This window comes from Lonchura striata, chromosome 5 (assembly GCF_050655825.1).
Source record: "Lonchura striata isolate lonStrDom1 chromosome 5, ASM5065582v1, whole genome shotgun sequence".
NCBI classification, from domain to species: Eukaryota; Metazoa; Chordata; class Aves; order Passeriformes; family Estrildidae; genus Lonchura; species Lonchura striata.
In genome coordinates, this window is record NC_140707.1 from 20,005,867 (window position 1) to 20,028,985 (window position 23,119).

The 23,119-nt window shown below is 48.7% G+C and overlaps 6 protein-coding genes across 6 annotated transcripts in view; 4 read left to right on the forward strand and 2 right to left on the reverse strand.

The window, feature by feature from the left end:
• Positions 1-395: 395 nt before the first annotated feature.
• Positions 396-4,448, reverse strand: LOC110485026 (olfactory receptor 4S2-like). The gene is given in 1 exon segment (XM_021556073.3): positions 396-4,448. A coding segment is annotated over 1 exon segment (909 nt). The 5' UTR covers positions 1,305-4,448.
• Positions 4,449-4,807: 359 nt separating this feature from the next.
• Positions 4,808-10,958, forward strand: LOC110485027 (proto-oncogene Mas-like). Its single transcript, XM_085581288.1, has 2 exons — positions 4,808-5,269; positions 7,853-10,958. Exon 2 carries the CDS (start codon positions 7,869-7,871, stop codon positions 8,823-8,825), a length of 957 nt encoding a protein of 318 aa, XP_085437414.1. The 5' UTR covers positions 4,808-5,269; positions 7,853-7,868; the 3' UTR covers positions 8,826-10,958.
• LOC144246525 (mas-related G protein-coupled receptor member D-like) lies at positions 9,421-12,009 on the reverse strand. Its single transcript, XM_085581280.1, has one exon. The coding sequence runs from the start codon at positions 11,884-11,886 to the stop codon at positions 10,789-10,791; it is 1,098 nt and encodes a 365-aa protein (XP_085437406.1). The 5' UTR covers positions 11,887-12,009; the 3' UTR covers positions 9,421-10,788.
• A 1,406-nt stretch (positions 12,010-13,415) lies between these two features.
• LOC116183718 (mas-related G protein-coupled receptor member X1-like) lies at positions 13,416-15,915 on the forward strand. Its single transcript, XM_085581281.1, has 2 exons — positions 13,416-13,545; positions 13,715-15,915. The coding sequence occupies exon 2, from the start codon at positions 13,784-13,786 to the stop codon at positions 14,753-14,755; it is 972 nt and encodes a 323-aa protein (XP_085437407.1). The 5' UTR covers positions 13,416-13,545; positions 13,715-13,783; the 3' UTR covers positions 14,756-15,915.
• An 834-nt stretch (positions 15,916-16,749) lies between these two features.
• Positions 16,750-23,119, forward strand: part of LOC144246530 (uncharacterized) — a 37,751-nt gene continuing 31,381 nt past the window's right edge. The window contains exon 1 of the transcript XR_014955941.1: positions 16,750-16,868. The gene's annotated coding sequence lies outside the window, so the exon portion shown is untranslated. The remainder of the gene's footprint in view (positions 16,869-23,119) is intronic.
• LOC110484932 (mas-related G protein-coupled receptor member D-like) lies at positions 20,766-23,023 on the forward strand. Its single transcript, XM_077784344.2, has one exon. The coding sequence runs from the start codon at positions 20,766-20,768 to the stop codon at positions 21,792-21,794; it is 1,029 nt and encodes a 342-aa protein (XP_077640470.2). The 3' UTR covers positions 21,795-23,023.

Genomic DNA, 23,119 nt, shown 5'->3' on the forward strand with positions numbered 1-23,119 from the left:
GGGGAGAAGTTTCCCATCCTGTTCCTTCATCAGCAAACCACCCAACTAGCTCTTAATATCAGGGGTTTTTTGTTTGTTTGTTTGTTTTTTGTTTCTTATGGGGGACTCTACCTGGACAACATTTTCAATATTTTTAACCATATTTAAGCACTGGTGTTGCAGTTGCTCAGGAGGCTGTGGTCTGCACCTGTCCTCATTGACAAGGAATAGGAAGGGAATGCCAGAGTTCCCAATGTCTTTCCCATAATAAAAAGAACTTCTAGTGCCTTCCTAATTACAGCAAGAGCCAATAGCCAGCTGTTCTTTGAAAGGCACATTTTGGGGCATTGTCACCGAAGAAATTTCAGCAAAACATGCTTGATTTTCTCCAATCCTTTGGGAACATGACCACAGCCCTACCCCTTCTCATTTCTGCTTCCCACTTTCCTCCTGCACAGTTTCCTCATGGCTCCCTTCATCTCCCCATCCCGCAGGATGTAGATGAGGGGGTTGAGCATGGGTGTGATGAGCATGTAGAACATGGCCACGCTCCTGTCCTCGGACAGGCCACCGGATGGGTGGATGTAAACAAACATGCTGGGCCCAAGGAACAAGATCTCCGCAGTGATGTGGGACCCGCACGTGGACAGGGCCTTGTGCCACCTCGCCAGCGTTTGGTCCCTCAGGGAAACCAGGATGACCACCTAGGATGTGACCAGGAGGAGGAAGCAGCTCAGGGATCTGACCCCACTGTTGGCCACCGCGACCAGACCCTCGGCGTGCGTGTCAGCACAGGCCAGGGGGAGCAGGGGGTGGACGTAACAGAAGTAGTGGGTGACTTTGTTGGGAGAAAGGGAGAAAGGTAGTGGAAGGGTCTGGAGGATGGAATGCAGGAAGCCCCCAGCCCAGGAGACCCCCACCATGTGGCTGCAGAGGCAGCGGGACACGAGCGCAGAATAGTGCAGGGGCTGGCAGATGGCCACGCAGCCATTGCAGGCCATGGCTGTCCGGATGAAAACCTCTGTGCAGCCAAAAAAATTAAGCCCAAAGAGCTGCCCTATACAACCTGCAAAGGAGATGGTTTTATTTTCCACCAGGAAGCCAGAAATAATTTGGGGAGCTGTGACAGAGGAGTAACAAACATCTACGAAGGACAGGTGGCAGAGGAAGAAGTACATGGGGGAGTTCAGGTCCCGGCTGTTTGTCACAGTGAGAACTATGAGATTTCCTGCCACTGTGAGTGTGTAGAAAAGCAGAAAGACCACAAAATATATTTTCTGCACCCCTCGGTTCTCTGAGAGGCCCAGGAGAATGAATTCCTTCATGCTGATGGAGTTTTCCTTGACAATCTAATGGGCAATGTGCAATGCTGAGCCTGGAAATGTGGAAAGTTTTTTAATTCTTAAAAATTAATTCCTTATCAGAATTACATCCTCTGTAAGAAATACTTAGGATTAAAATTAAGTTTATCAAGTGCTTTTAAAATTTCTTTCGATTTTTGTTTGGTTTTTTGTTGTTCTTCCCCCTCTACATACTTAATTTGCCTTGTATGAGACACAGCCATAGAATCATAGATTCCTGGAATCATTTGGGTTGGAAGGGACCTCAGAGACGATCTGAGTTCCAACCCCACTTACATGGGAAGGGATGCCACCCACTAGATCCCTTTGGGATTGGATCCATCTGCTCCAGGCTCCTATTTTATGATTTTAAAATAGAGCAAAATCAGAAATTCCTGTAGAGGCAAAAAGCTGATCAAGCACCCATAGGAAATGCTGAAATGTAGAAAAACCAGAGTTGCTCTCAAACTTGAAAAAGTGAATCCTAAAGAGGAAGTTGGGAAAGTTTGTGACTTATCCTTTGCACGCAGTTTTACTGGCAGAAGGTAAAACATACTCAAGAAAGGGGATAGAAGGGACGTCTTACGTCTAAAATAATCTTTTTAGTTACTGACTAGAGGTACATGATATAGTGCAATTAATTGCAATATGAAATAAATACAATGTGGACTGTTATAATCATTAAAAAAAAGGATAAGGAATTGTACCATCCTCTTATTGCAAGGGTTTCCCCCTAAAATCTCAGGTGGTTAATTGAAAAAGAATTCAAGAATGTGATTTAGGACTGCAAAACCAGTTCTGCACATGGTTACAGACAGAGAGAGCCAGAGGTGGTTGACAACTTCAGGGGAAATTTCTTTTTGTATTTTCGCATTTGTCAAGAAGAAGGGTGGGGTGGAAAGGAGGAAAGAAAATCAGGAAAAGGAAAGAAAAGAGGTAAGGGAAAAGATCCTGGAAAACTTACCTCCTCTGTGTTTGGAGATCTAATTCTTGTGTAAGACCTGTAAGATTTTTTGTCCCCAATATCTCCCTTTCCTGGTCGGGGCTTTAAAGAACATAGAACAGCTTCTGAAAAACTTCCTACACTCACTTAGGAGGTACCTCTTTTAATCCCATCTCATTTAATTCTCCTGTATCACCCAGTGTATCCTGGCTTTTCCTGCCCATGTTAGAGATGCTTGGAGGGAGCGTGGGCACCGAAGGGTGCACACACAGCCCAGTAAGCAGAGAGAAAAACACTGTTTAAGTAACTCTCCTCAAACCTCTCCAAGGAGATCTCCCTCCTCCAGGGCTTAATTCCCTGTTTACACAGACCTACTCCACCTTCTCCAAGGAAATCTTCCAGCTCAAGGGCTCTTGGGGCTGGAGGAGAGAGGTGTGAATGCTCGGGTGGGGAGGAGAAGAAATTAATCCCATCCTGTCAGGGGAAGTTTAGATTGGATTTTAGGAAAAAATTTGTCACTCCCAGGGTGGTACAACCCTGGCACAGTTTACCCAGAGCAGTGGTGCAGTCACCATCAATCTGGAGGGATTTAAAACATGTGGATGTGGCACTTGGGGACATGCATTAGTGGTGACACTGCTGGGGAATGGTTGGGCTTGGAGGACTTCTCCAACCATAACAATTCCATGATTCTTGGAAATAACAGCCAATAGATTATCTCAGTATTAAACTGGGCTAGCATGTGATGTGCCTGGTCAAATTAATATTCCCAGACCCTGACATTAGTCCACGCTTTGTGTGTTTCCCAAATAGATCTACAGCTTAGGCTTTTAATAATAACATTGTGAGGATTTTTAAATCATTGTGTATCCCAGAAAACCTCTACAAGCCCTCATGAAAAATAAAATCTGGGAGGTTTCTAGTAGTAAGTAGAAGAGAGACAGAAGGTGGCTTGGGTCATTTCTTGATGACCCTCCAAGTCCCTATTTTCTACGAAATTTCACCACTGATAGCCCAGGGATAAGGCCTTTTGCAAGAACATGCAATGATTCAGCAAAGGTCAGTGAAGTAAAGAGTAAGTAAAAAAAAAGTCCTTATTTTACAAATTGGGAAACTAAGGGAGGGGAGGAAGTGGAGGAAGTAAACTCTGGTACATCTGTGGAAGTCAGCTGAGCTGAGCCTTTTCCACTTTCCTCTAGAAAGAAATTGATCTAGTCACCTAATCAGTTAGAGGAAATGGCTTCAAATGACAGAAGGTGGGTTTAGATAGAATATTGGGAATAAATGCTTCCCTGTGAGGGGGCTGAGGCCCTGGCACAGGTTGCCCAGAGAAGCTGTGGCTGTCCCATCTCTGGAAGTGTTCCCCTGGACAGGTTGGAGCACCCTGGAATAGTGGAAGATGTCCCTGCCCATGGCTGGGGGTGGAACTGGATGAGGTTTAAAGTCCCTTCCAGCCAAACCATTCCAGAATTCAATAAATTTGTGTATTACTGTAATTCCAACTCATCACTGCTCTGAAGTGTACTGTGTACTTTGAAGTTGTGATTTAGGTGCATCAATAAAATGTTTCATCCATTGCCCATCCCTTTTTTTTGCTGACATTTACTGAAATTCAGAATGGCCCAAATAACAACAAAGGCATTTTGAATGTATCCCAACATGGAATGCCAGCAATCCATGTAGAGAAAATGGAAACCTTCAAATTAATGAGGAGATTAAAGACTGCTCTGGATAAAAATAGTATTTTAATTTAAACATCATTTTACACCATAGCCTGGAGTCCTGGCCAGGTTAATGAGGGTTGCCAGTAACCACTATAGGAAATAGGATTGGGTAAGAAAGTAAAAACTGTCTTACAATCTTTGGGAAAGGAAGAGGAAGAACAGATGACAACAGAAGCTAAAGATGTACAAATGTGTTTCTGACCTGCTAGGGAAATTTGGGCTGGATCTGCCCATTCCTGTGCCCACTGACACACATGGCAGAGATTTGGGTGGCATCACACTCTTGTCCCTTTACTTCCCTGGCCCAAGGGACTAAGGAACAAAATAGCTCCCTGTATGGATGTCAGGAAAGGAGACAGGTGTTTTCTGTTTCCACACCCTTTGGCAGATGGATCTGGGTGGCTCATGCACGTGCAGTGTGCATGGACAGGACTGGGATGTTGTAGGTGGGTGGTGTTGAGTTCTGTCTGTTTAAGAGACACAAGGTGAGGAAGAGCCTGAAGCTCTGTTCAGGGGGAAGTTGTGAAACTGGAAGTGAAAGGCATGGGGCTGGAGGGATTTTGTGAAATCGGAAGTGCCTGAGGTGTTGAAGGACTGTGCTGAAAGCCTGTGGGGTGTGAAGGTGCACTGAAAGAGCTCCTGAGCCCAGAGCTCCATGCTGAGGGCAGCACAAGCAGGGTTTGGCCATCTGGAATTGCTGAGGTGGGAAGTTTGGGTGCAAGGTTGGATGAAGCAGTAGGGACTCCATAAGGTGCTGACAGAGGAGGACCCACTGTGGTGGTGGGTGCGTCACAGCTGGGCAGGAACAGGAGGGAATGAGAAGTGCTCAGGAAGGTTGTGAAACCTTCAGAAAAGATGTTATGGGAGAGGACTGAAAATTTCTTTACCTGAGCAGCACTAAAATCTCATCTTCAGGGGCTGTGAAATCAGACCAACTCAGGACCTCAAGTAGGACACAACACCAGTGCAAAGTTTGTATGGACAGTTCTTGCAAGAATGGCTGAAGAAGGGAGAAGTAGTAAAAAATAATATTTCCATGACACTGCAAAGAGGGGAGGGGGAAGTGGTTCAAATCTGAGTGATCCCGCACAGAGGAGGTATTTCCCCCACAAGTGATTGGCTGCCTGGAGGGTCACGCTGAAAACACCATGGCTTTTTAAATAGTGGCTGCCCAGCCCAGCGCTGCAGGATGACACAAGGACTCGAGCTGCATCCTGTGTCACACCATCCAGGGGACAACATTGCTAGGCACAGGCGCTGAAATTACCAGAAACGCAAAAAAGGTGAGAAATTCAGAGATGGGTCTTTGACATTGTACTTTGATGGTTTCTGTCAGGCTTTGGGGAAGGGAGGTGAAACAAAAACAATGGAGGCAAAAAAGATCAAAAATTTACTTCGTTTGCTGTAGGTCAGGAATTAATAATTTTCAATATAAGGAAAGCTTCATTCCAGGGACTCTTTTCCCTGTAAAAGTGCTCTTGAACTGCTCTAAATGCACTTCTGTAATATAAAAAGTCATTACTCAGACCTGTCATTAAAACAACAGAACTTTCTTGTCCATTGGCTGAGACACCTTTGTGGGGTCAGGGTTGTTCTGACTCAGGATCTAAAGGCAAGATTTGCAGACAAATCACATGAAAGATGCTTAATCTCAAGGGAGAAAAAGATCACCTGGACTCAGGCTGCTGCTGTTTGAGGAGAGTTTTCACTTATTAGTTACATAAGGAAGCGGAATCACATCTTGAATGTGTCTTGGAAACAGAAATTTAGTCTGTCCAAGGGAATATGATAAATAAATGAGAATTGTAAGTGACTTTTACAGTGTTCTTCTCCACAGTCTGGAGAAATAAGAGAAGGATTTAATCACTTCTATTACAGCAGAAGACAAAACTATTGATGTTTTGTCATTTACCCATTGCAGCCATTTCTGTTCCTATCTTTTTGCAGTCTTTATGCACATACAGCACTTTCCAGTGCTTAAAGGTGCTCCAAGAAGCTGGAGAGGGACTTTGGGGAAAGCCTGGAGTGACAAGACAAGGGGGAGTTGTTTTAAACTGGAAGACAGTGGATTTGAATTAGATCTTGGGAGGAAATTCTTCCCTGTGAGGGTAGTGAGGCACAGATTGCCCAGAGAAGCCTTATTCCTGCAAGTGTCCAAGGCCAGGTTGGCAGGGATTTGGAGAAACCTGGGATAGTGGAAGGTGTCCCTTGCTGTGGCAGGAGGTTGGAACAAAATGAACTTTAAGATCCCTCCCAACCCAAACCATTCCCTGATTCTATGACATGATCAATGGCACAAAGCCAATTAACATTGAGAATTATCACCTGTCATCAATCCCCAGTGGAGAGAGATGCACCAGTGGAGGCTGCAGTGAGCTGAGACAGAGCTTAGGTGACATTAAATGTTCACAGTCTCTTCAGATCGAGTGGAAATTTGGTCACACAGAAGCCAGGAAACCACTGAACCACCAGGCCTTCCTCTGTTCTCACAGCAGAAAAGCTGCACAGAACTTGAGGATACTTCTGCTAATTTCTGAAAAAATTTGATCATTTGTGGCCACCCCTGGAGCAGGTTGAGAGGGAGAAGCAGCCACAGGGCTGCTCTCCACAGTGTTCATGCTGGAAGTGCTCAAGGTGCCATAAGAACTGAAGATGGGATCATCCAGCTCTGCAGTGTCAGAAGTTCCCTGGTTTCAATCAACCCTAAAGGAAATCATAGCATCCTCAAATAATTTGGGCTGAAAGGAACCTTAAAGCCCATCCAGTCCCACCCCCTGCCATGGGCAGGGACACCTTCCACTAGCCCAGGCTGCTCCAAGCCCCATCCAACCTGTCCTTGAAATTCCCTGCACCACACACTTCTTTTCCCTCTGTCCATGGGGTGACGTGCCTGGGGTCTTGGGATGGAACAGCAGTGATTCAGTCTGTCACGTTCTGGGTACTTTTGGAAGTCTGTCTCCATGTGTGCTGCTGCACCACAAAGAGAGAACAGAGGATTCATGCTGGCTACATGGTTCAGTGATTCATATCTTCCCAGAAAACCCCGATTTTTGTTCCTATCCTCTTTTTAACTTCTCTGCCTTCCATGTCTGAATTAACAGCTGGTTGGGAGACAGCAGAAAAAACACTGTATTTGTTCTCATCAGGCCATATAAAATGTGTTAAACCCTTTTTTTCTCACCTCCAAGATTCTCAATAAGATCTCAGTACCACAGGGAAGGAAACAGTGACTTAACTCATGGAGTAATGTGGAAAAGTTATCAGAACCACAACTCCCATGTCCTGTGAGGACAAGATAATCTGTGGTTTCTTACATGTGGTTCTTGCAGTTTCTGAGGGAGAAGCTGAGAGCTCTGCCAGACCAAAATGTTTATTTGTTACTGTACATGGGACCCAGGAGACATCAAATGGCATTTTAATAAAACAGAAATCACTCATCAGTGTAAAATACAACCAGTTGTTCTCATGGAATCACATAATTCCAGAGTGGTTTGGGCTGGAAGGGACCTTAAAGATCATCCAGTTCAAACCCCCTGCAACGGGTAGGGACACCTTCCATTATCCCAGTTTGCTCCAGCCTGGCTTTGGACACCTCTATGGATGGGGTAGCCACAGTTTCTCTGGGCATCCTATGCCAGAGCTTCATCACTGTCCCAGGGAAGTATTCCCAATATCCCATCTAAATTCTCTGTCAGTGTGAAGCCTTTACCCTTTGCCCTTTTACTGCAGTCTCTTGGTCCCTTCCAAATCGATTTATTTTGAGATTCCATGAAGTCAAGTTCTATCTACAAAGCCTTGGAACAAACCAAGGAATCCCTGTAGAAAAATCACCCTGGAGCTATCACCTCTCCCCTCTCTGCTCCCAGGTCTGAGTCACCCATTATGAGACCCTCAGCCACACCAATCCTCCTTCCAACCACAGCCATCCATGCTCCTGGGACCAACCAGAGTGGGGCTGTGGGACAACCCGAGCCATCCTACACTGTCCTCAAGTTCATGGAGAGCTTCTGCCTGCTGAGTGCTGCCTGTGGGATGGTGGGGAATGGCCTGGTCCTGTGGTACCTGGGCTTCCGCATCCGCAGGAACCACTTCACCGTCTACATCCTGAACCTGGCAGCCGCCGACTTCGGGTACCTGCTGTGCATCGCTGTGGAGACCGTGCAGTACCTGATGCAGTTCAACGTGGGGGTGCAGTTTGGGATATTCCTCTTCCTGGATCTCTTCATGTACGGCACGGGCCTGTACCTGCTGACGGCCATCAGCATCGAGCGCTGCCTGTCCGTGCTGTCTCCCATCTGGTGCCGGACACACCGCCCAAAGCACCTGTCTGCCGTGGTGTCCGGCCTGCTCTGGGCCCTGTCCCTGCTCCTGAACACTCTGGGATATGTTCTGTGCACCGTTCGCCCCTCTCACAGGGTCTGCCAGCGCCTGCTCATCGCCATTGGAGCCTTGGATTTCCTCGTCTGCGCGCCCCTCATGCTGATCTTCAGCCTCACCCTCTTTCTGAGGGTCAAGTGCAGCTCCCAGTCCTTCCAAACGGGCCGACTCTTCACCATCATCATGCTCACCATCCTCCTCTTCCTCATTTTCGCTGTGCCCCTCAGTGTCCTCATCCTCCTGGACTTCTTGGGCCACAAGTTCATGTATTCCCCAGAGATTGGCTTTGTGCTGTCCTGCATCAACAGCACCCTCAACCCCGTCATTTACTTCCTGGTGGGAAGCTACAAGGATCGGAAATTCAGGCTCACCCTTAGGCTGGCATTCCAGAGGGCCTTCCAAGACTCAGCGGATGAGAGAGATGAGCGGGAAACGCGGGACACGATAACCATGTCCTCCTAAAATCCTGCCTGGAATGTCTTGGCAGAACTGAATAACTGAAGTTCTGGGAAAGGTTCATCTCACCTGACCCTCAGTACCCTCTTTGTAGATATTTTAGGTCATTATTTTAAGTCCCCATCTGTGGCACATAAGCACCTGGATCACAGAAGTTACCTGACCTATATTTAGGACACATTAAAAGTTCTTCTTTCTTTCCAGTGACTTCTAAATAATATTAATTTGATAAGGCTGAAGTGGCTTGGTGTCTGAATTTCATCAAAGCAATCCTACTCAGGATAAATCCTTGTCATTCATAAACCCATAAATTCTGTGTTGCTTTTCACTCAGATCTCTGAAAATGAAATAATTTCAGATCTCTGAAAATGGTATCAACAATCCTGTTGGAAGCAGACATAAAATTCTTGGAAAGTGAATCCATCTATCTAACTTAGAATTCCCATGTCTGAGCACACACGCAGCCTTTTGTGGCTCACAGAGCTATTCTGGGCTTCTAATGTGAGCATTTCAAGGACTGAAAAGTTTCACATCCACCAAGTCCTTTTCTTCTCTGAACAAGGGATGTTTCCACACCACAGAGCAGAAAACGCCTTCCAACTTGCTTTAAAAATTTATTAACTGAATTTTATCCTTGCTTATCTTGTATGTCAAAGAAATACATGACTGGAAATTACTATTTTATATTATTATATTGTTGCATGTTATTTTAATTTCCTCCTGCCCTTGGCAGAGTCTCTGCATTTATCTACATCATGCATTAGGTTGTAATTTCTTCCCTTAAAAGGACAGATCAGAATCCATAGCTTTTAAATCTCCTTTACCAATAGAAATAAATCAAAAGATAGTGGGAAAAATACAGGAAACAGAATAAGGTAAATAAATACCATGATTTTCAAAAAATTATTCTCTAAAACAAATCCTTTGAGGGGCAAAATGGGATTATTTGTGCTATCAGACTACCTTACATTTATTCTTTTAACCAAAGTTATTAGAAAAAGTCAATGTGGGTAATTTTCTTTGAAAAACCTCACAATTCATGTTCAAAATGTTCTGGTTTTGATGTCTCAAATGGCTTTATCATTTTGAGAAATGAAACATTTTTCTATTGTTAAAAAGACTGGAATTCTCTTTTTTGTTTGGTTTCTTTTTCCCCACGGGGATAAAAATTGTATTTAAAGTTGTTTTTGTTGTTATCAGATTTATCAGATGATAAAAACATGCAGAATGTAAACTCAGATAAATACTTCTTTTTAAATTTAAGGCAGAGGAAGAACCTTTCAGTCAGTGTCTACTGAAAAACGACAGAAAAGCCAAGTTTATTTTATAACACCTAATTCCAGGTGGTTTTCGGTGTAACACTGCTGTCCTTAGGTGAATAACTTTTCCTCCAATGATTCCAGAGGGAGCGGTACCAGCCCCTATGTAACTGACCCAACTATTTATGGGGATTCAGCACACCAGGGATATCCTTCTTCATCTGTCCTGCCCAAGCAAACCCTTTGTCATTCTGAATCTTTATTTTTTAATTTCCCCTGTACTTTCTTATTTTTTCCATTTCTCTCCCATTCATTCTCTTCCTTAATTTCCTTTTCTCCTTGTTGTATTTTTTTTCATTTCTCTCTTTCTCTCTCACCCCCTTTCTCCCTTTCCGTTTTCTCTCACTTTCTTTCTCTTTTTTCCTCACCCTTTTCCCCAAATTGTAATTTTCACCCATCTCTTAGCACTCAAACTCCAAATCCCACCATCACCAAGCCAACACCCTTGCTATGCCGATTTTTGCAGAATTTGTTTCACCAACAGAGTTTATTCCCAATGGATGGGGGAGTCAGGGTAGTTCCATGGGGAATCAATACAGGTGAGGAACAGGACTGAGCCTGGTTATGCTGCATGGAGTGCCCTTGTCTCCATACTTCAGGCTTTCTCTGAGGTGCCACATCTCCAGAAGTTCCTCATGTGCAGAAGTGCCTCAGAGAGCTGTCACCTCCACCACAGTGTCCCCAGGGCCGTGGCTCCCCTCGTCACTCTGAGCTTTCTCCTCAAACACCCTCCGCAGAGCGACTTTGATGGAACACTGGAAGCGGCGCCGCCGGCAGCTCCCCACCAGCACATAAATCACCGGGTTGAGGGTGCAGTCCAGCAAGGCCAGCAACAAGGAGAGGTCTTCTGGGAATAAATCACCAGAATCAGGGAGATGGAGGAAAACCTCCACGCAGAAAGGGATGCCGAAGGCGAAGAAGAACAGCAGGATGTTGAGCAGGATGGCCACAAAGAGCTTCCCTGGCTGCTGCCTCCGGGAGCCACAGCGCAGCTTGAGGAACAGGAGCAGGTTGGAAAGCAACATCACGAAGGACAAAATCAGGGAAATCACAAACACAACACCTGCAAGGATGGTCTCAAATTTTTCAGTAAAAGTGAGGTAGGCAGAAGACACTAAAATCCCCATGAGGGCCCAGAGGGCCCCGCTGACGACGCCCGAGAGGTGCCGGGGGCGGTGGCAGCGGTACCAGATGGGGCAGAGGACGGAGACGCAGCGCTCCACGCTGAGGGCTGCCAGCAGCCCCAGGCTGCTCAGGTCAAACAGGTGGCATAGGAGTTCCACCACAAACACTAAATCTATGTAGAGAGGAGCAAGATGAAACAAAGACGTGCAAAATGTTGTTAAGGTCAGAAAAGCCAACATAATCAGGAGAAACAGAAGGAGCAGGGAGAAGTCAGCAACAGCCAGATTCAGGATGTAGACAGTGAAAGGACTCTGCTTTGTGTGGAAGCCCAGGAACCACACGACCACCCCATTCCCCGCCAGCCCACAGAGGGAAATCCCCAGGCACACCCCTGCAAAGGCAATCAAGGTGTAGGGAATGCTCGAGCATTGAGATATGATATATTCCTCCCAGTCCGTAGATCCATAAAGTGTATTGTTCAGGGTGAGGTTTGTTGTGCTGTTCTCCTCCATGGTGAATGATCTTGCTCCCAGCAGCTGCCTTCTCCCTTTCCCTCCACCTCCTAGGGAGAGAGGGGAAACCTGAGGGAAATAAGGGACGTCAGCATTCCCAGCACTTCCCATCTGTCTGCACAGTCCCACGCCAACCCCGGGAAGAACCCTCACCCCTGTAGTGACCAGGACAGGCTCCCAGCCCTCCAGCCCTGACCCTAGACAGGAATCTCCCACCAGTCCACCCCTGGACTCCTACCTCCAGTAGGAACAGCGCTGTCACAGCAGCACCAGGAGAAAGGATTTGGGGATGGCTGCTGGAACCACTGGCTCTGCTTCAGCTTCAGCTTCAGCCCTGGTGCCTGGGTGCAGCCCTTGGCCCAGAGATCGCATCCCATGGTCAGAGCCTCCCCTCACAATCTCCCCACATCAGTGACAGCTTCCCCTCACATGTCCCAGGGACAGAGACCTTATCAGGACGAGGTGCCCACATCACCCCCTTCCTCTCCTCCCTCCAGTTCTTCATGAGGAGCTGCTGATCTGTTATGATCCTATTAATGCAGGCACGTGGACTTTTGAATTTTAAACATCATTTACTGGATCTAAAACAATAAAAAGGAAATGACAGTGCAGATAATATTATGTCCCTTTGGATGCTGGGAATCCTGTGTCAAAATCCTCCTCTGGTCAGGGCAGATCCTGTCCGTGGAAGGGGTACTCCACTATGATCTGTTCAGCTATTACAGCATTTTCTAAACCACTCAGAAATTCCAGACTTCATTAGATACCAACAGAGCCCCTGAGCAGCAGCCATGGGGATGAGCACTGTCCTTGTGTCCAGTTGCTGTGGGAAATCACCAGTGCCCAGACATGGGACTGCACGAAGGCTTTGCCCTCAGCCTCTAATCCCATCCTGTCTAATCCCAATCATCAGCCTAATCACCCCTGCTGGGCATGTGTCTCCTCAGAGATTAGGTTTGTGGGGTACATGGTGCTGCCAAAGCGCTCTTATCTCCAAGTGGCTCCTGCCACAACCTCAGCCTTCCACAGCAAGGGGACTGGCATTTTATTTCTTATTTTCTGCCCCTTTTTCATGTGTTCTCCATCTCCTTGGGGTTGTATACTGTGCTTGTCGTCCCCAGGACTGATGGTCCATGTGCTCTCCAGGGTGTCCAGCCTGGAGCTGCAGGATTTGGAGCTAGAGAAAGACTTGAAACAAGGAGAAACTTAGGCTCAGCATCCATCCACAAGAGGGAGATGGAAAAAGGTGCAACTCCTGAAGTTTCTCCCAGAAGGAAGTTGGAAGAAGTCTTTGAGGACGAGTTCCATGTCACTAGAGGCACTGAGCAATTTGTGCTGTTGTATGTCTGCACATGAGTGACTTCTCACTCCTGAAGGTCTCTGCCTCATGTCTCTCACCCCTCTGCCATCCTCCATCCCTGGGAATGATTTATATCCCCTTCTGCATTGATGAGTGGAGCACCGGGCACACGCAGTGAAAGCCAAAAGCCCCTTGCATGGTGGGATGATATTGGAGAGTGGCAGAGGAAGGGGGTGATGTGGGCACCTCGTCCTGATAAGGTCTCTGTCCCTGGGACATGTGAGGGGAAGCTGTCACTGATGTGGGGAGATTGTGAGGGGAGGCTCTGACCATGGGATGCGATCTCTGGGCCAAGGGCTGCACCCAGGCACCAGGGCTGAAGCTGAAGCTGAAGCAGAGCCAGTGGTTCCAGCAGCCATCCCCAAATCCTTTCTCCTGGTGCTGCTGTGACAGCGCTGTTCCTACTGGAGGTAGGAGTCCAGGGATGGACTGGTGGGAGATTCCTGTCTAGGGTCAGGGCTGGAGGGCTGGGAGCCTGTCCTGGTCACTACAGGGGTGAGGGTTCTTCCCGGGGTTGGCGTGGGACTGTGCAGACAGATGGGAAGTGCTGGGAATGCTGACGTCCCTTATTTCCCTCAGGTTTCCCCTCTCTCCCTAGGAGGTGGAGGGAAAGGGAGAAGGCAGCTGCTGGGAGCAAGATCATTCACCATGGAGGAGAACAGCACAACAAACTATACACTTTACGGATCTATGGACTTGGAGGAATATATCATATCTCAATGCTCGAGCATTCCCTACACCTTGATTGCCTTTGCAGGGGTGTGCCTGGGGATTTCCCTCTGTGGGCTGACGGGGAATGGGGTGGTCGTGTGGTTCCTGGGCTTCCACACAAAGCAGAGTCCTTTCACTGTCTACATCCTGAATCTGGCTGTTGCTGACTTCTCCCTGCTCCTTCTGTTTCTCCTGATTATGTTGGCTTTTCTGACCTTAACAACGTTTTGCATATCTTTGTTTCCTTTTATTCATCAGTATAGATATTTTGTGTTTGTCCTGGGGTTCTTGTGCCACCTGTTTGACCTGAGCAGCCTGGGGCTGCTGGCAGCCCTCAGTGTGGAGCGCTGCGTCTCCGTCCTCTGCCCCATCTGGTACCGCTGCCACCGCCCTCGGCACCTCTCGGGCGTCGTCAGCGGGGCCCTCTGGGCCCTCGCAGGGGTTTTTGCTTCCTCCCTCTACCTCACCTACACCAAAGACTCTGTGAAAATCATTGCAGGTGTAGCCCTTGCCATTTCCGTGATTTTGTCCCTCATGATGTTGGTTTCCAACCTGCTCCTGTTCCTCAAGCTGCGCTGTGGCTCCCGGAGGCAGCAGCCAGGGAAGCTCTTTGTGGCCATACTGCTCAATGTCCTGCTGTTCTTCGCCTTCGGCATCCCTTTCTGCGTGGAGGTTTTCCTCCATCTCCCTGATTCTGGCGCTTTATTCCCAGAACACACCTCCATTTTGCTGGCAGTTCTGAACTGCTCCGTCAACCCGGTGATTTACGTGCTGGTGGGGAGCTGCCGGCGGCGCCGCTTCCAGCGCTCCGTTAGAGTCGCTCTGCGGAGGGTGTTTGAGGAGAAAGCTCAGAGTGACGAGGGGAGCCACGGCCCTGGGGACACTGTGGTGGAGGTGACAGCTCTCTGAGGCACTTCTGCACATGAGGCAATTCTGGAGATGTGGCACCTCAGAAAGAGCCAGAAAGATGGGAAAACATGGCTCTGTACTCAGTGCTGTTCCTGTATTCCCCATGGAATGACCCTCATTGCCTTAGCCCCAAGGAATAAACTCTGCTATACTTATCATTTTCATTTTGTTACTCCCCCTAAATCAGATTCCGATTTCTGCCTTGTGTTATTTTTCAATGTGGTAACTCCGGCCCCAGATTTTATTGAATAAACAACATCTGGGCTTTGCTGCACAGCTTGTCACTGGTAAACAGTGTCCAAAAATGGCTCACTTACTTGTTTTTCCCCATTCTAAAGCCTCTGGCTTGTCTGTGAGGAGGTCAGGTATCTGTCTCACTCCAGAGCTCTTCCTAAGGCTGGTGCCTGCTATGGTTGAAATGAGCTGTCTGTTGACAGTTCCAAGAGCTCCTCATTCCTTCTGGGAAAAGCAGTTTGTGTCAGGTTCCTCTTAGAAACACTAACTATGAAATCACGTCATTGAATGAGTTCAAATTGCCCCCTATAATTCCACAGGGAGATTTTTAGGACTCTGCAGGACAAAACATATGATTTCTGCTTCAAATCTATTTTTCCCACATGTATACTGCAATTTCAGTGACCCTGGACCTTCACCATGCATTTTCCAAGAGGATTCATGCAATAATGAATTCTGTGCCTGAGATGGAGCACAGGAACAGAGCAGAGGGATGACTTAGGATTTCAGCAATGTAATTTCTGCTGAGAAGAAGCAAATCAATGCTGCTCTCCTGGCTTTAATCCTTAGAAAGTTGCAGGGTTCCCCTGAGTCATCTTCCACACTCCCTTGGCAGTCAGACTGCAGCCTACAGGGAATTCAAGGAACTCCTAGAAAGCTGAGGTGAGATGATGCCAACACAGGCTGACATGTGCCTCAGGGATTTGGAATGCTTCTGCTGGAAACTGCCGGCCCCGGGACCAGAACTGTCACCTCTCTTCCCTGCTGACACCATGTTTTGTCCCCAGCTATGGAATCTCACATCTCCCACAGCCCAGCCCCTTCATGATCCAGGAGATGATGGGGCTCCAGGAGAGGTGGAGAGGGACCTTGGACAAGAGCATGGAGTGACAGGACAATGGGGAATGGCTTCCCACAGACAGAGGGTGGGTTCAGATTGGATATTGGGAAGGAATCCTTCCCTGAGAGGGTGGTGAGGACCTGGCACAGGTTGCCCAGAGGGGTGGGGTCAGGTAAAAACAAACACAAATGCTTCCATGTGTGAGGAGGAGGTGGAGGATGAGCCCTAATGAAGGGCTGGAAAGAGGATCACAGCACCCCAAAACCTGGTTCCTAGTAGCTTTCATTGCACCATCAAGGGGATTGGCAGTAATGAGGGTGGGCTCTGAGTGCTGATAACATGGCTGCAAGCAACTGAGTGCTGTCCTTCCCTTGGGCTGTGGCAGCCTGCAATGGAATGACAGAAATTGAATTCTCAGCTCAGTTTCATTTCTTGGGACCAGGGAAGGTTTTGGCAGTGATCCCAGATCTCTTCCCAGAATGGGAGTTGTTTCTGAGAAGCAGCCAAATGCTTCAGCAGTGCTGTGAGCACTCACAGAACTGCCAGCAGCCCAGTGCCACCAGCACCAGCAGCAGCTCTCTGCTGCTGGAGGGAAAATGACCCCTCAGGGTAGGGAAATGAGGAATGGCAGAACCTGCTGAGAGAGGGAAAGCATTTGGAGAATGTCCCATTGGGAAGAGTGTTTCTAGTCAGGAGGAGATGAGGAGCCACTCAAAGAAATCTGCATGTTGAGATATTTCCTCTCTGGCAGAAAAAAAGTCAAGACAAACAACTTCGAGGAAGTGAAATTCTGACGTAGCCAAAGATTAAATTTCCGATTCTCCCGCCAAGCCTTGCGAAACAACTGAGGGACAGGGAACAGAGAGGAGCCAGCAGGACAGCAGTGAGGAGCTCCTGGTGATCTGGGCACTTTCTCCTTCATGTCACTGACCTGGCAGGAGCCGCTTTAGGACATGGATCCCAAAGGAGCCAGAGGTTCCAGGAAGCGCCGCTGATCTGCACAGACCCCTTTGCCTGCTGCTGACCCACAGGGAACAGGTCAGTGGAATGTTTTCCTTCCTCTTTATCCCAAACTTCCTCTCCTCCAGCAGCTGCTCTGTTCCTGCCACCCTCTCCCAGTGACCCAAGTGCCCTCCCCAGCTCCTCTCTCTTCTCCTGTGCATCCCAGCTGTATCCTAATTCTGAACTGGGCCTGAACAAACTTTATAACACATTGCAAAGCATTTGGAAGCAGAAATTCTTTACCTGCACAAGACACAGAAGGATCTCTTCTTGTATTCTGTATATGGTGAGACTTTACAACAGGGTATTAATACATTGTAGTCTTTAAAAAGTGTTGCTTATCTAATGCATAATCACAATTTTCCTAGAACTCATTTCCATGCATCCACCTCATCCTAGAAATCCTTTTATGATCCTGGAGGTTTATTAAGAGGGGTCCTCTGGTGGTCATATTCAATGAATGCTGCCATATTAAAGGTGACTTTGCCTTGAACTTTTCCTCTGGCCATGCAATGTTGCTTCTTGTTCCAGAACTTGCCCCAAAACCCCTAAAGGCCTCCTTCTCTGTTTCTGCACTGGTTCCTGCCATGTTTGTCATCCTGTGTGCCAGCTATTACATTCTGTGAGAAACAACCACCCACTGTTTAAAATTTTTAAAGGTTTATTAAACCTTAACAAAAAAACACAGCAAAAGGACTGACTAAGGAGAAACAGGTTGGAAACTTCCCTCCTGGCTGCCTAACATGTGGCTGGCTCATGTTCAGGATGGATGCTTCACCTTTGATACCGTGGTTGGATTGCATCAGCTAACCCTGCCCCCCCCGCCAAAATCTGTCAGTCAGCTCTTCTTTGCTGTTTATTGCTGGAGCTTGCTTTCCTGCAGCTTCTTTGGAGGGTAAGCTGTTCTCATGCTGCACACCCCCACCCCAGCAACAAGCTTTTGTGCAGGCCTTCTTTCTACCTGTCCTAGATGACTCAAGATCTCTGATGGCAACAGTACAGAGGGGGGAAAGCGGACTATGGGGAGAACAGGGGGCAGCTAAACAACAGACTAAATAACATAATTATACCTCAATAAAACTTCTCTTAATATTCACACAGTATTCATCCCTTAACTGCCAGAGCCAATTGTGGAGTTGCGTTATTTGTATGTTTTATTATTCCTGTATTATGTATTGGTTTATTCCTTTGTACCCCCATGTACAACTTGGTTTGTCCCCAGTTTTCCCGCCTTGTCCTCCCTTCCCGCCTCTCCAGTGGCTGTCCATCACCCTGGAAGAGACGCAGTCCACCCCTTTACCCCCCCCGGGTGCCTTGTCTGTCACTCGGTGCCCCTTCCCATCCATCCAGAAGCTTCTACTCAGGGCACCGGGTGATTGGGCGAGGGCCTGGGGCTCCCCCCATATCCTTCCCCCATTGGACCCCACCATATCCCCCCATCCCGGAGCCACCCCCTATCCCTATCCCCATTGGTCGTTGGATACCCCTCCCTTACAGTTTATAAGCCAGTGCAAGCACCTTGTGCTTGTTCCTGTTGGCTGGCACCGTTCTAGGATATTTGGCCCCGTTGGGCTACAATAAACTCGGACTTAGCCCCCAGCAGGATCCGCTCTTCATTTACCACCGCGAGGCTTGCTAGCGCTGCCCGGAACCCACAAAGGCACTCTCCAAACCCCAGCTGGGAGCGGCGGAGGGTGCCTCAATCGCCCGCCCTCGCCCCACAAGAGCTAGCCGGGGCTGAGAGAAAAGGGATTTGGGGCAGGAGCGCGGCAGCCAATCATCTCATGATCTGTCTATAACACATCCTTTTAAATTCTGGCCACTTTTGAACAACTTCAGAAGAAGTGAAAATGTTTTTTCTCTATGTTATTTATCAGCCTCCTGCCAAACAGCCCAACCCTCCCACCCCACCATTTCCACAGCTCTCCACCCCTGCACATCTCACTCCTCCCCACTGAATCCTTCCCTCTGCAGGGAGCTGCTGAGGAGCCTCATGGTCCATCCCGGGATTCTCCAAGCACTGACTCCCCATCCACTCTGACCACAGCCAGGGCCACATCCCACCGCCTGCCCAGCGTCCATCCATGGGATGAGAACCATGTCCACCCCTGCCATCTCACCTCTGCTGCACCACTGTGTCCCCCTGGTTGTTCTGTTCACTGCATGCACAGCAGCATCAACCCCTTCATCTTCTTCTCAGTAACAAAGTGCTGGAGGTGCTGCTCCATGGAGTCCCTCAGGGAGTGCCTCCAGAAGGTCTCTGAGGAGCCAGAAAGAAGCTCTGCCCACAGGAATGATGCCACCCCAGGTTGTCCTGTAAGGCTTTGGGGCAGTGTTTCTCTTGCAGACGCCCCTCCTGTGCTTCATCCCTGCTGTTCAGCCCCCCAGCCTCCTTTGGAGAGAAACAAGAGGCACTAGAGGGATGGCTCCACTGGTGTTTATTGGGCTGGAGAAGCATGGAATTGCCAGGAGGAGTGGAAACACTGCTGGGGGTCCTGAGTGGGGCAGGAGAGGAGTGGGGATGTCAGGAGGGAAAGGCAGCCTGGGGGGAATTTCAAGAGGATGCCAGAGGGGGGCTGGATGCCTTAGGATTTTAGCCTTTATATTTTTCAAATCCTGTACTGCATTAGTGCATAACTCTAAACTCCATGGAAATTGTTAGTTAACTGTTTTCACATTTTGGTCAGAAAAACAATCCCTCCAGACCTGAAATTCAAGGACACTCTATGCCTCAGGCCTCAAAAGGTATAGACAAAAGTGAATTGGGTGGGGAGCAAACTGGGGGTAAATTACTTCATTACCTGAAGCTGTAATTGCAGGATTAACCCCTGATTTGTAAATGGACCAAACTTATATCTGTCTGAAAATCTCGTGACCATTGTCCATTTGGGGTATGGCCCTCTCAGAGGCTTTGACTGCCCAAGGGGTACCTTTGGAAGGCCTTTGATAAATACCTGCTTTCACTCTCTTCACCTTGTCTGCCCTCTGTTCTAGGAAGCCACGCCAAGGCATCAGGCAGGCAGGGGCTGGAGGGGGCAGGAGGGGTCTGGGTGCCACCAATCCCAAATCTCCCACTGGACGGCAGCAGAACCCAACAGGCCACACTTGCAGCCAGGGAGTGGCCTTGACTGGGAAACCAGCGGGATGGGATGGGAGGGGATGGGACGGGATGGGGCGGGATGAGGAGTGGGGCAGAGATGGGGATGAGGAGTGATACCAAAATCAGCCAGAATCAAGCTCCTAACACCAACTAATGGTGTTACCGAGGGAAGTACAAGGCAGCAGGACACACAGAAGGATCTCTACTTTACAACATGCATTTTATCCATTATAACAATACACAGGCATTAAGAAGTTTTTCTTATATAGTACATAATCACCCTTTTCCTAGAACTCATTTCCATACATCCACTTCCCACTGAGCATCATTTCATGGTCCTGGAGGTTCATTGAGGGGGGCTTCTGGTTGACGCATTCACTGATTGCTGTGATATTAAAGGTGACCTTGCCTTGAACGTTTCCTTTGGCCATGTGCTCTTACTTCTTGTTACAGAACTTGCCCCAGAAATAATGTGTGCCTCCTTATCACTTTCCCCAGTGGGTCCAGCCACATTTATCATCCTGTGTCCACACCTTTACATCTTTTAATCTTTCTGCCCAGTTAGTCTTCAAGGAACTTCAGGGGAGTTGAAAATGTTCATTCTCTCGTATTTATCAATCCTCTGCCGTATGGCCCAACCCTCCCACCTCCCTCTCCCACCATTTCCACCACCCTCCTCCCCGGCACATCTCACTTCTCTCCACTGAATCCTTCCCACTGCAGGGATCTGCTGAGGAGCCTCATGGTCCATCCCTGGATTCTCCAAGCACGGACTCCCCATCCACTCTGACCACAACCAGGGCCACATCCCACCGCCTGCCCAGCGTCCATCCATGGAGGTGAGCACCGTGTACCCTGTTTTCACCTCACCAACCAACGGACCTGGTCAGTGTGAGATCAATGTCTCCAGCGTGGCCTTACACTTTGCGACGCTTCTCTTTGGTGTCTGTGGGCTAGCTGGGAACGGGGCTTTCCTCCGGCTCCTCCAAATTAATGCCATCACTGAATTTGTGGCATTCAACCAGGCCAGCATCAACTTCCTATTCCTCATCTTCATGGTTCCCTCTGCCCTGCTCTTCCTGCCGGTGGAGTTTTCCTGCTCTGCTATAATGCCCCCAATGTATCTGAGCTTGCTTTCCCAGCTGTCACTGTTCACCTACACCATGGGGCTCTACCAGCTGATGTTCATCAGCATTGAGAGGTGCAGGTCCATCCTCTGCCTGTTTTTCTGCACTGGGCAACTTTCTGAGCACCTGTTGTGGGTGGTGATGAGTGCCCTTTTCTGGGCCCTGTTCTTTGTTGTCACTGCTGTCAATCCCACGGTGACTTCCCTGTGCCAATCACATGAGCAGGAGCAATGCCAGGTGGCTCTCACCTCAATGTATGCCCTCAACCTCTTCCTAGTTGCTGTACCCGTGGTCATTTCCAGCACAATCCTCTTCATTAATTTCAAGCAGCAGCAGCAACACAAGAAGCTCGACATCGTTATCTTCCTCGTTGCACTCTTCAGTCTGCCCCTCAGTCTCTGGTCTTTCCTGCAGCAGCTCGGTTACACAGCTGTGCCCTCCCAGGCGGTTTTCCTGCTCACCTGCATCACCAGCAGCGTCAAACCCTTCATCTACTTCTTGGTGGGGAGCTGGAAGAGAGACTGCTCCATGGGGAGCTGCTGGAGACACTGCTCCATGGAGAACTGCAGGAGGCACTCCTCTATGCAGTCCCTAGGGAAGGCACTCCAAAGGGTGTTTGAGGAGCCAGAAGAAAACAGTACCTGTGGAAATGATCCTGTGGAAATGATGGACATGGATGTCTCAGCCTTTGATTCTTCCCACTGCACTGCTGAGAGACACCAGTACAGTGGCTGAGGGATTCCTTGAATGACCTGATCAATAAATCCCCACAGGATCACCCTCCCTGTGCTGGTGCATCCCCCACCCCCTTTCCAGCCCACACTGGGCTCTGATCCGTGCTTGGGAGGCCTCAGCCTTGAGGAGCAGCCCCTGGGCTCAGCTCCTCTGGCGCTGATCACAAACACCCTCTGCTCCCAGGAACTGCTGCTGTCCAACCACCTCCTGGGCTTTTATCAACAGCCTTGGCAATTCTTTCACTTCCCTGGATGCCACAGCATCCCTGCTCTCACGCTTCCACAGCGAGTTGCTGGCCCCCAGGGTGGCCGGGGTGAAACATTGCTGTGGCTGAAGCCCATCCCTTGGGCCCTGTGAGCAGGGCCAAAAGGAGCCCCTTGGAGCTCTCCTGGTTCCAGCAGCGCTGAGCAGAAGCTCCCTGGCCCTGGGGCCTCTCCGAGCTGGGATCTCTCCGTCTGCTGCCCTCGGGTGATCCCCGAGCGCTGGCGGCTCTTGGGCCGATCCCCCAGGGCTGGAGGCCCAAGCCTTGGCACAGTGAGGAGATGCCAAGGGATCCGCAGGGAGCATTTCCCTGCCTCCCCAGGGAATTTCTCACAGGCACCCTGCACTGACTCTTCCTGTCTGTGTGCACACACGGGAGCATCTGCTCTGGCAAATGTGGGGAAATGCTGCTCTCTCAGCTGCTCAGTGCCTGAGACACCTCCGTGGGTCAGGCCTGGCAGCAAGGTTAAGGCCTGAGATACCATTGCAGCTAAACGCTGTTCCTGTTATTTCTTTGCTAAATTGTTCAGTTCAACGTAGAAAAGCAGGAATGGCTGGGAGAAGCAGAGACACTGCTCATGGCCCCAGGTGGAGCAGGGCAGGAGAGGGGCTGTCCTAGGGGAAAAGGTGGCCCTGGGGTGGGACTGGAGGTGGTCAGAGGGTTCCAGAAGGGTCGGAGGGTTCTGGAAGGGTCTGGAGGAGTTCAGGAAGGCTCTGGATGCTGCTGATCTCAATTGCCACAGTTGTTTACCTGGAGTGAGTGTTTGATTGGATTCTGGTGAAGACTGTTTGAGCCTGATGGCCAGTCCAATTCACCTATGTCTGGACTGTCAAGAGAGGGTCATGAGTTGTATTAGAGTTAGATATATAGTTAGAGAAAGTAGTCTGTAGTTTTAGTATCTTCCTTTATATAGTATATTAATGTATTTTAGCATAGTTATAATAAAGAAATCATTCAGCCTTCTGAATTGAGTCTGACATTGTCATTTCTTCCCATTGTTTTCCCCTGCATTTACAGTAGGCTCCTGCCGCATTTATCATCCTGTGTGATCCTGAGGAGCACA

What these genes read in the sequence shown, in the direction of transcription:
- LOC144246525 (XM_085581280.1), bottom strand. Translation starts at nt 11,886, where the DNA reads ATGGGAAGTGCTGGGAATGCTGACGTCCCTTATTTCCCTCAGGTTTCC.
- LOC110485027 (XM_085581288.1), top strand. Translation starts at nt 7,869, where the DNA reads ATGAGACCCTCAGCCACACCAATCCTCCTTCCAACCACAGCCATCCAT.
- LOC110484932 (XM_077784344.2), top strand. Translation starts at nt 20,766, where the DNA reads ATGGAGGTGAGCACCGTGTACCCTGTTTTCACCTCACCAACCAACGGA.
- LOC116183718 (XM_085581281.1), top strand. Translation starts at nt 13,784, where the DNA reads ATGGAGGAGAACAGCACAACAAACTATACACTTTACGGATCTATGGAC.